The following is a 12,454-nucleotide window of genomic DNA, read 5'->3' as shown; positions in this document are numbered from 1 at the left end:
GAAGAAATAAGACTCTTTAGGCAATATAAAAATGAATAAGGGCATTATTGTCCAAACACCCTTCTTTATAAATACTTTTGGGTTAAATAAAAAATACCCCTGGAAAATAAACTTTTCTTTATATCTCAACAACTCAACTCCTTAATGAATTACATGAGAGGGGTATTTATAGCAAACTAAAACTTAGAGACAATACAGTGGCGGTTCCAGGATTCGAAAGCCGACCGAGCAAAACTTATATACTAAACTCGACGGTATGAGTGAATTTCATTAATAAACATAAAAAGATACACATAGTGAGGGTGACGTAATGAGCCTTATCCTCAAATGCATCTATATCTACAAATACAAAAATTAATTTTTGAAATTTCTGAAACAGCTGTCTTTGTGTGAGATAAAAAAAAAATTATAGGCAGGCTTGGGGTTTGTGTGAGACAAAAAAAATTAATAATCATAAGTAGTGTAGGTAATATTTTTTTTAACAAAAAAGAGAGAAGGAAAAGGAAGAAAAAAGAATGAGAGAGATGAGAGAAGATAGAAGGAAAAGAACGGAAAAAAAAAGAGAGAGAGAGAGAGGAGAGATGAGAGAAGGAAAAAAAATTTAAAAAAAAAGGGAGAGAAGAGAGATGGAAAAGAACGGAAGAGAGAGAGAGAAGGAAAAGAAAGAAAAAAAGGTTTGTACAGGTCTTAGAGAACAAGTTAGAAACTAATCACAGGAATAAAAAATTGCCAGATTTAAAGACCAAATTAAATCACTTCCTCTTCCATCTCTTTCTTTTGTAAACCCTAATGGTTTAGACAAAGATGTCCTTATCAAGTAGTGATGCATTTCTGCCCTTTGTGTAAGATACTTCTAAAGTTAGTTGGGATTTATCTATTTCTAACTGATCAGTCAGGCTTAAGATGATGTTCTGTGGCGTATGCTATATTCATATGATACTTTGAGTTTGATTGATGAGCCTGGTGTATGGCTAATGTTGTTATTTCCAAGACCTGGATCACTAGTTCACAACTAGGAGGGTTATACTCAAGCAAAGCCAGCCCCTTCTTTCATCCCAAATGAAGTTAATTCATGAGCTACTGTGCTGTCTCAAGCTGTGTTACAGTTAACTTTCATCTACCTCACCTGGGCACTCTCACAGCAAGTTGGTAACTAAAATGTTACAGCATAAGCAACGATCTACTAGTGTAAAAGTCCATTGTTGGTTCCTCCATCGTAACTGTCTTACATCAGATCGCCGTTAGTTCCAGCTTCATATATCTGCCACTTCTGGTGCGGTTTACAGAGATGGTTGCTTACCAGCTTGCGAAGTACTCGTTTATCCTTATTACTACACTAGCTACACCACCATCGCTTGAAACACTTGAGAGCTTCATGCCTCCTCTTCCCAACACTTGCTTGGTAGCAGTTCTCTTGTCTCAGTAGGGGAGGAGAGGATGATGGGCCTGATTGGGGAACCTGAATAAATCCAGTCTCTTTTTTAAGGAAGTACAAAAAATTCTTAAAAACAAAGGGCGTCGATATCAATTTGTGGTGAAAAAAGGGATCAATAGATGCAAATCCCTTTGCCTTTGGATTGAATAAGAGTGGGTGAGGGGTTGTTGCCTTTGTGGAAGAGGCCAAAAAGGTCCAATTTGAGTGAAACAGAGTTGAATTATTTTCCAATCCACAAGGGACCACTTCTTCAACTTAGAAGCTGATTGCACTAACAAACATAGCATCATTTAACTTTGGAAATAACTTGTGATGCTATTAATTTTAATATCCCATAGATTTCAAATAAACTGAGGCAGAGATTTTGATTTTCTTCTAATACTTTTGCTCATCCCAAATGCCTTGTGAATTATGTTTAATTCGATCCCATGTGAATTATGTTTAATTCATTCCCAAATGGGATCCTAATGCAAACCTGGAAGTTTATTCATCTGCTTGGTTGTATTGCCTCCATCGCATCGGTAGCTTGGTACATGTGTATTTGAAGATCTAAACCCAGGAAGCTTTTATGCTATTATTCTGCTCTAAATTGTCTTTTCTATTGATGTGTCTTGGTTCACCTGCCACCGGAGAATCTAAGAATATTGTGGCAGTGGGGGCTCCCCGTGCCAGATAATTCTATGCTTACCCAATTCTGATTTGAATTGTGTTTACTGCTCTCTTCTGTTTGGTTGCGCTTTCAGGCCTGAACTTGCGTTGCTCCCCATCCCATGAAATGAAAGTGCCCTAACGGAGAGGCAGTTACACTAGTTACCATGGATAGTGACTGGGGAGCGGCCTATCCCTATTGTAACTTCTGATTGTTGGAGGACGTTTTGTCCATGCCCTACGGATGGAGAAGTTTCAATGTGTGTATTTTTGGGGTTTGGTGTTTGTGACAATAAAAAAAAGCGCAAAAAACTTGGGAGAATGAATGAGGCATGGAGAAGTTTCAATGTGATTGTTTGCACCAACCAACATTCTCATCTCATTTTTGAATTGCACGTGAATTATAGAGTTTCAAGGCAAGGCTTTTGCCCAAACAAGCTAAGCTGCTGCTGCACACATAGAAATTAAAACTTTTCTTTTTGCGTGAATGATTTGTTAATTTTCTCTGTGTGTGCATGCTATTTTCTCGATGAAAGAAGGACCACTGCTGACCAAAAAAAAAAAAAAAAGGTTTAGTTGTGATTTTTTTATTATCTCCAACTGTTTTCCCACAGAAATGTCCATGCCGTTGTGGTTCCCATGGAGTGATACAAGTTCCAAGCAAGCCTTCAAATGCTAATCTAATCAACTTCATTTGAAGAATTAGAATGGACTTAGAAACTGAGGACGTTGTTTCAATATTAAAATGAAAAATATCACTAAATTAAAAGTTAGTTAATTATGTTGACATTCGTTTGAGTATTGAGTAATGCACGCCATAATTATTATCCATATACATAGTCTAAAATGTTAGTGCTAAATATACATAGTCTAAAATGTTAGTGCTAAATATAGCACGACATAATTATAAACCATGTTAAGCATGTTACGAAGCACAAATTAGCTCAAGTGTAATGGACATGTTACATGACACATTTCTTATCTTATCATTGGTAACAATCCAAAGGAAAGCCAAAAGGGCCAAAGCTCCTTTTAGAGCATCTTGGGAAATGCAAAGTGTACTTTTGGCTGTAAAAAGAACGCAGTTAGGTGGTAAATGGGTGTTTTGTTACGCTACGTTACCGCTGTAAATTCCAACGTCTAATTCTTGGGAACAACGGAAAGGTAGCGTGGTGAAATGGTAAAAATCTCACAAATTTGCAAAAATCCTAGTCTACCAAAAATGTCCTGCATTGCATTGTCCATCTCCTCCTTTCTCACTCATCTCTCATCAGTTTTGTGCACAAAACAAGGCCACAGTAGCAATGTAATTGTCACTTTCCATCAAGAAAAAATAAACAGAAAATAAAAAACAAAGAAATCAGGGTCCAATCCAAGCCTCCAACTTCCAAGCAATGATATTTGCATTAAGTATATATGCTAATCAGAGATGTCAGACAGCGCTAATAAAAACAGGGGAAATTACATGGCCAAAGGAACCGATATTTAAACCTTTTTTTTTCGGGGGTAGTAAGATCATGATTATCCTCCATTTACAGGATCCAAAAATGGGTTTTGCTCCATAACCTAAGAATTAACCATAATTATAATTTAAAAAGTTAATCATCATGATGATCAGGGGTTGAAGATGGAGTTTCCGCATTTGCATTTCCAGCTCATGGGCTTGTAGTTGCTGGAGTTTTCATCACCTCTGGCATAAGCAATGGTGGATGCAACAGAAGAGGAGTTTTTGTTGCCTGATTTGACTTGCGGGTTTGCAGGCACTTGAATGGCCTCACAGTGCCCACATGAACTGCACCTTCTCTCACACCTTGGAGGCCTTGAACCTATCTGCCCTCTTACAATCACTTTCTTCTCTTCATTTCCTGCCTACCCAACCATACAAAAACACCAGAAAAACAAAATTTTAATGCATTGAATTCTTCTAAAACTCACAGGTGTTTGATGAAAGTTCAAAGAGAAAGCATTGCACTAGTATATGAAGGGTAATCAATATATAGTTGTAAACCCACCTGGGAAATGCCAACCCTGTTGTGAATTGCTCTGCCTTCAGCCATGAATCTCAACTGGGTTAACTGGGTTGAGCTCAGAATCAAGAGAAACAGAAGAGAAATTGTGTGATGGTGTAAGCAAGCCATTTAAGTGGAAATAGAGAGGAAGCTTTGAGAGTTTTGTGATAGAGAGAGAGAGAGAGAGAGAGAGAGAGAGAGAGAGAGAGAGAGAGAGAGGGACTAAAATGTGTGGGTGGCAATTTAATAGATGTGAAAAGTGTATATATTGTGTTGTAAAAGCAATTAGAGGATCAGTAACAGAATGACAGGTTAATATATGTATATATAGAGTTATATAAAAGTAGGTCTAATTCAGTGAGAAGTAGCAGTGGGATTTTTGAGGTGACTGAACATGGATACTTGGATGGACAAATGAGAAATTGCAGAGGCAAAAGAAGCAAGAAAAGGGAGCTATGAAAAGAGAATAACTCTCAACCTCGATTTGGGAGACCAACTACTACTGCACACACAACAAAAAAACAAAGATTTACACAAACAGAGAAGGAGGACAAGAAACCCAAACAGCAAAACACCACAAAAACAAATTAACAACCCCACAAGATATGAAGGGATGGGATCCAGTTCCTGCTAAAAAACGTGGATTTACAGCTGTGGTTTTTTGGGCTTTCGCTTTCCTTGAAAATTTGAGACTTTTTTCTGTTCTTTTTCTTACCATTTATTATTTAAAGGGTTTTTATTTTAACCAAGTTTTGTTTCTGGGATTTCTTGTTGCGGTTGGTCTGAGCAGTCCTACCTAATCACGCCATATCCATATCTCTCTGTGTGTGTATGTATAAAGATATATGTGTATGTATGTATATGATATATCTGTGTGTGTGAGAGGACATTGTCCTCTCTCTCACCCACTCATTGAGCTGTTTTCAATCATGATAGTGTAATCACATTCACATGTCCCGAATCGAAATGCTCAGTTTTCATCATTCATTTAAAATCACATTCCTTTTTTTTTTTTTTTACTGATTTGAATCACATTCGTTAATCAACTTTTTACCGCCAAAATGTGAGCTTCATTATACTATTTTTGGCCAATGAAAATGAAACTTGCATTATCTAGCCCACAAGATGGAACAATTACACAACGTATAGATCGGAAGGAAAACTTTTACGGATGCCACCTGAACTGTTAGAAAGTGCTACTTGAAGAAAAAAAATTGAAGCAATGTGTCACCCAATTAAAATTTTTGTTGTAACGTGTCATTTATGACCAACTTCATTAACTTTTATGATAAAACAAAACCATATGTGCCTCGCAGGTGATCCTTCAAAACAAATACCAGGCAAATAGACAAAAAAAGAAGACAAAATTAGGTTATAGGTAGCACATTGCCAAATCGACCATCAAGTCAAATAATATGGGTAGAATATTTTCAGGTTTTATTTCATTCTCCGAAATGAGGTATTTATAATATAAGGTTACAAACCCTAGAAGAGTTATATTAGGAAATAAGATAAAGTCCTAATTACATAAGATCTATACAAAAGGGAAATAAATAGAATCCTAATATACTAGGAAGTAAATCTCTTAATTACACTAGGATGTCGCTAACACTCCCCCTCAAGTTGGAGCAAAGATGTTGCGCATGCCTAATTTGTCAAGCAAGTTAAGGAAGATACTGTAAGAAACAACTTTTGTAAGGACATCGGCTAACTGATACTCAGAACTGGCGAACGGGAAGGAAACAATCTTCGCATCCAACTTCTCTTTAATGAAATTTCGATCAACCTCCACATGCTTTATACGATCATGTTGCACCGAGTTATGGGCAATTGCAATTGCAGCCTTATTGTCACAATATAAATTCATAGGTTTATGTGGCCCAAAACCAAGATCTCTCAACAATCTCCTCAACCACAGTAACTCACATACGCCTTGAGTCATCCCACGATACTCGGCTTCAGCACTAGATCGAAACATCACCTTTTGTTTCTTACTTCTCCAAGTAACAAGATTACCACCGACAAACATAAAATACCCAGACGTAGAACATCTATTAGTGGCTGAACCAGGCCAATCAGCATCTGTATGCCCTTCCACATCTGTATGACCATACCTGCAAAACATTAACCCCTTACCAGGAGTTACTTTCAAATATCTCAAAATGCGCATCACAACACCCAGATGATCTTCATTAGGAGAATGCGGAAACTGACTCACTACACTCAATGCATATGCAATATCAGGACAGTATGAGCTAAATAAATCAATTTCCCCACAAGTCGTTGATAACGCTCTTTATCTGTAGGGACTTGATCAGGATACAACCCCAACTTATGATTATGTTCACTAGGGGTATCAATTGGTTTACAATCCAACATTCCAGTCTCTGCAAGTAAATCCAAAATATACTTTCTTTGTGACAGAAAGATGCCATGTTTTGATCTAGCAACTTCAATCCCAAGAAAGTACTTCAAATCACCCAATGACTTCATCTCAAACTCGGAAGCCAGATACTTCTGAAGATTTTGCATTTCTGCCTGATCATCTCCAGTCACAATCATATCATCAACATAAATAATTAAAGCTGTCAATTTATCTTTATGACACTTTAGAAACAAAGTATGCACATACTCAAATTTCTTTATAAATGCTGCAAATCTCCCAAACCACGCTCTTGGAGACTGCTTCAATCCATATAAGGATTTTCGCAGGTTACACACGACACCCTCCTTAGAGGTTACATGAATACCAGGAGGGAGATCCATGTAAATCTCCTCCTTGAGGTCACCATGTAGAAACGCATTTTTGACATCGAATTGCAATAAGGGCCAGTCACGATTAGCAGCCAGGGACAATTGTACATGCACAGTATTGAGCTTTGCCACTGGAGCAAAGGTCTCCAAATAATCCACTCCATAGGTCTGAGTATAACCCTTTGCTACCAATCTAGCCTTCTTACTAATTGCCCCTTACAGTTTGGCTGCCGAACAGAGACTGGAGTTGACTTCATTTCATTTATGCTTTACATGCATGCACATGCTTTCTCTATAATAACTCCAGCATGTACCAACTTGATCCTTTAGACTTTCATAGCTGGAATGCCTCCCCACTTCACTCATTATGTTGGATCCAAAGTCAGTTGCAGCATGGGTGAGGCACATGGAGGCACATGACAAAGCTGGCAGCTGCAAATCCTCCTGAGCAGGGTTGAGTGTTGGGTGGGCTGAGCACTCCACAAATGTCCAATTGGGCTGAAATTTGGATATGTTGTACTAGACACCCATTGGAACACGTTTCATGAAGATCTTCACCTCATCCAAGCCCCATAGCATGCTGATCCAAGGCCAAGAAGCTGACCTACGAAATTGGGCTGGAAAGGAGTTGTAGCCAAAATGTGTTTGTCTTTAAGCCCTTCTTCCATTCACCCAAATCAAGCCTTAACATGCATGGATTGCATCATTTCCTATCCAAAGTCATCATTGTTACCTAAATGTCAATTAACTGAAAGATAAACACAAAAAGGATTAAAAGCACAAGTTTAACTCAAAAACATAACCAAATCATAAGCTAGAAGGGTACAAAATGATATACAATTATGAACCGATCAAATGCCACCGGTCGTTTCGACACTGAGAGTACCTGTTTCATCTCCAGATATGGGCGACCGGTGTTGCGTCGATTCAGCTGCACCAAAATGGATTCAGCTGCATCCTCAACTTGTGATACTCGCAAGTGCACGAGTCGTTCGGTAGTATAGCATATGTAAGTGCGAGGTCGATTCCACAGGGATTGATGATTGAATAATCCAATTCAGTTTTCCTACACAAAACAGAAAAATAAGAAAGAAAATAAATAAAACAAGAAAAAAAGAAAATAAAATAACTCAAGTAGATAAGTTCCTAAGTTCAATTAGATTAACGGATTGATTCTAGCTAAAGTATGATTAAGCCATGGTGTTTGGTCCTAACCTTGTGTTCCTAATTCCCTAATTTGATCATTTGTTGTCTAACCTAAAATTAAGCATTAGGAACCCATTAAGCATAGAAGAACATTTTAAACAACCAAGTATGTATCTAATCCTTGTTGTCGAATGTCCATACATACTCTTCCTATCCATAGTTCAATTCGAATTAAAGCATGGTGTCTACTCTTTCAAACCAAAATAGTTAACATGCAAGCCTAAATGGTGATCAATCATTCAAACTAGCATATTAACTTATAAGCATAATGAATAAGAACAAAAACCATAATTGAAACTTGGAAACTAATTAAACTTGAATACTTAAGAAAGAATGTACATTACAAATAAAATTAAAGTAGAACCTGAAAACTTGAAGGAAAATTTAGTAAAATCATTTTGTTACAACAATTGACAACTTGAAAGGAAACTAAGAGAATGTGAGGGAGGGAAGGGAAGGGAGCTCTAGAGAAGTGTTTGAGAGCTCCCCCCCTTGGGGTGTGTTTTTGAAGCTTGAAAACTTCTCTATTTATAGGGCTAAGAGGGAGGAACATCATGATGAATTCCAACACCACCATTCCTCCTTTAATACAATCCATAACTCCCACCTCATCTTGTCTATGTTAGTGTGGTTGGAATCAATTCCATCTCATACTTCTTTTGTTGCACCTCAAGCTTTCTTCACATGGGTTTGCTGGTTTCTTCTTTTAGCATGGAGGTTTGGCTCTTTATTTGCTGCCAACCCATGTGCTGCTAGTCTTTGTTGCTGGCTAATAAAGTTCTTTTGCTACTGCACATGTATTGCTGGAAAAACGAATTCTACTGAACCAGGCTTGGTGTAGGAAGGCCTGAGGTTTCAATATGTATCCAATGGGGCTCAAATTTGGATATGTCATAGTAGACACCCATTGGAACAATGTTTATGAAGAATGTATTCCCATCTGAGCAGTACAAGTATACACTTTGGGCCTTACAAGTTGATTGCCCAAAATAGACTGGAATTGACTTCATTGCAGTCAGCTTGTGGGCTTATTTTGGGCTTGATCTTCCCTCCTAAAAAATCTGGAAAAATCTGAATCTTCAAACCCTTTGAATTATCTTTCCAAGCATATGCAGCCCAACTCAAGAAAAAATCGGAAAGACCTTCAAATGTCATTTTTGGCCCGGTAACGCAAATGCTGCCGAATTTGACCTTAAGCTGCCAAAACTTGCATAACTTTCTCTAGAAGACTCGGAATCATGAATCGTAAAATGCTCCAGAAACTAGACTTCTGCATCTTTCCAATGATATAGGGCTCATCATCTAGTTCATCCTAAGCAAGTACAGTCCAATTTGTGAAGTTGACTGATCTGCAGACACCATTTTGAGCTAACTTGTCTCCAAAATGCATTTAATGAGTCTCAAGCTTATTACACTGAAACAAACACAAAATTTATTAAAACCACAAGTTTAACTCAAAAAAATAATCAAATTATAAGTTAGAAGGGTACAAAATGATATATAAATATGCACCGATCAACCGGTCAAGTTCCAAAGGGCAACCGGTCGTTTCTTCACAGAGACCACATATTTCATCTTCAGATATGGGCGACTGGTCGCTTGCTTCAATGCGACCAGTCGTTTCCTTCCTGAGAGCAGTATCTTCAAACACATCATTCTCCAATTCAAGTTCTAGATTCTTCAATCTAAGACTCTCCAATTCACTCCCTCTCTCCCCCTGAATTGAAGAGGAGGGAGAGATATAATAGGATACTTCTTCATGGAAAGTCACGTCCAAAGTAACATGCACCTTCTGGGTAGGTGGATGATAGCACTTATAACCCTTCTGAGTAGAAGAGTAACTAATAAAGACACATCGCAGAGCACAATGATCAAGTTTACTCTGTTGATGAGAGTAGACATGAATATAGGCAACACACCCAAAAACTTTAGGAGGCAACTTGGGACAGAGATAGGGGAAACATGGTCACCAAACACATCATGCGGAGTCTTGAAATCAAGAACCCGGCTAGGAATAAAATTTAAATAGGCAGCAGATAGAACAACATGCCCCAAAAGATGATGGGGAACAAACATATCCAATATGAGTGAGCGGGCAACTTCAAGCAATTGTCGGTTCTTTCTTTCAGACACACCATTTTGTTGAGGGGTAAAAAGGGTTGTCGTTTGGTGAATAATACCTTGAGCACGGAAGAAAGACGTCAAAGTATTATTCACATATTTGCCTTCGTTATCAATCCGGAATACTTTGACCCAACCATGAAACTGAGTAGACACCATAGTACAAAACTCTCGAAGGATGAAAGCAACATCATTTTTACCTTTCAGCAAGAAAACCCAAGTGAGTCGGGTACAATCATCAATAAATATGACGAACCAACGAAATCCGTTCGAAGTAACAAGAGCCGAACCCCCCACATCAGAATGCACTAAATCAAAAGGCTTAGCAGCTTTATTGTCACTCAAAGGAAACACAATGCGATGACTTTTGGCCAAAATACATGTCTCACCTTAAAACTTGACTCTTCATAAGAGCGGAATAAAGATGAAAACAGACGCTTAAGGTAGCCAAATGACGGGTGTCCCAAGCGATGATGCCATAACCAAATTTGCTGTTTGTCTTTGACACTGCAACTTTGAACAGTATTAACGACACGATCACAAACTGGTGCAGAAGGCAATGTCAAATAATATAAACCCCCTATCCGTTTACCATGCCCAATCGTCTCATGAGTCTTAAGATCCTGAAAAGAGCAATGTGTAGGATAGAAAGTAGCAGAAGCATTAAGTGTATCAAGTAATCGACCAATAGATAACAAGTTACAATGGATATTGGGAACTAATAACGCATGAGACAAGGACAGAGTAGGAGTGAGAAAGATTGTACCCTCGCCAGTAATTAGAGAGGGTAAGCCATTAGCACTAGTTATGTATGGGTCACAGGTGTTACTAGACAACTCATCAAAAACTTTAGTATCATAAGTCATATGATCAAAAGCACCAGTGTCAATTATCCAAGTATTTGAGCCATTACCTGGAATAGAGTCAGAAACACACAAATTTGTAGAAGCAACATCAACAGCACCAACAATAGAGTTATCACCCATGATTGCAGCAGAAACTCAACAGATCACGGCATAGTATACAACGGAACACAGAAGAGGCACAAATACGGCAAATACGCAAAGATAGGCACGAAGATAGTAGAGGCACGAACACGACACAGTACACAGCAGAACACAACAAAGGCACAAATACGGCAGATGCACGAAAACAGGCACGAACACGACGACACAACACACAAACCCAAGAAGGCACACACGACACATGTAGAAAATATATATATATATATATATATATATATATATATAGGGCTAGAACACAGGTGGGCACAAAACACAGGTCACCAGAAAAGTTGGCTCTGATGCCAAGTCAAACAATATGGGTAGAATATTTTCAGATTTTATTTCATTCTTCGAAATGAGGTATTTATAATACAAGGTTATAAACCCTAGTAGGGTTATACTAGGAAATAAGATAAAGTTCTAATTACATAATATCTATAAAAAAAAAGGAAATAAATAGAATCCTAATGTACTAGGAAGTAAATCTCCTAATTACACTAAGATCTCACTAACACATCACTCTTGCTAGTAGATCTACAGCTGCCACAAGAAGACTAAAAACTCATAGAAGAGGGCAAAGGACCCACTAATGTAGTGGTTGAAAAGGTCCTGAATTCGAGTCTTAGCATTCGTGTAGTGTGTTCGAGTTTAGTTTGTTATCGCCCTTGTCAATAAAAAAGGTCTTTAAAAAAAAAAAAAAAAAAACTCATAAGAGAAGTGAACACGTGAGCCTTGAAAGTGGGTTTGTGGAGGATGGGGATAGAGCATCAAGTGTTAAGACCTAATATCTCACATTAGAGAGAAGGGGGATGCTATTTCGATTTGAACTAATAATACACATATCATTCACAATTTTCAACTTATTCAAAATGCAATTCATTCACAAAATCGTTCTTCTAAGAAGAGAAATGGTCGTCAATGGGGTAAAGCCCAGTGAAAAAGGGCATTGACTTACAGACTAGTGGTCTCAAGCTCAAACCCCCAATGCACTGTGGTGTGTGTATGTGAGAAACCCCCCTCCACTGCAGCTTAGACTATTGCTTGCACTACAAGAGAGAGAGAAGAGAAATGGCCATTCTCATGGATGGGCTTATTTGCACAGTTCCAATGGCATAAAAGGTATTGCCCAAATGAAAAGTCCCAGGCCCAATTGCGAAGGCTATAGCCCAATAGCTAACCCCAACCAACATGCAAGTTGACAACTTCTGCAAATGGCCATTGTCGCTAACAAGCACGCTCTAAGCTGTGAAATTCTTGCACCGCTGAAACCGCAAAGC

General features: G+C 38.2%; 1 protein-coding gene across 1 annotated transcript; it reads right to left on the bottom strand.

Moving 5' to 3' along the window:
• Positions 1 to 3,462: 3,462 nt before the first annotated feature.
• On the bottom strand, positions 3,463 to 4,660 carry LOC110746491 (EPIDERMAL PATTERNING FACTOR-like protein). Its single transcript, XM_021946724.2, has 2 exons — positions 4,096 to 4,660; positions 3,463 to 3,952 (listed from the first exon to the last, which is right to left on the bottom strand). The coding sequence occupies exons 1-2, from the start codon at positions 4,219 to 4,221 to the stop codon at positions 3,698 to 3,700; spliced, it is 381 nt and encodes a 126-aa protein (XP_021802416.1). The 5' UTR covers positions 4,222 to 4,660; the 3' UTR covers positions 3,463 to 3,697.
• Positions 4,661 to 12,454: the final 7,794 nt, after the last annotated feature.

The sequence above is a fragment of the Prunus avium genome, chromosome 6 (assembly GCF_965620075.1).
Source record: "Prunus avium chromosome 6, drPruAviu1.hap1.1, whole genome shotgun sequence".
Classification (NCBI taxonomy): domain Eukaryota; kingdom Viridiplantae; phylum Streptophyta; class Magnoliopsida; order Rosales; family Rosaceae; genus Prunus; species Prunus avium.
Note: the sequence above shows the minus strand (reverse complement) of the source record. Positions and strands in the feature narration are given on the sequence as shown.

Excerpts from the sequence above, each read along its gene's own strand:
- LOC110746491 (XM_021946724.2), bottom strand. The coding sequence starts at position 4,221 with ATGGCTTGCTTACACCATCACACAATTTCTCTTCTGTTTCTCTTGATT. Across the intron at positions 3,953-4,095 it reads ACAGGGTTGGCATTTCCCAG|GCAGGAAATGAAGAGAAGAA; the intron begins GTGGGTTTACAA and ends ATGGTTGGGTAG.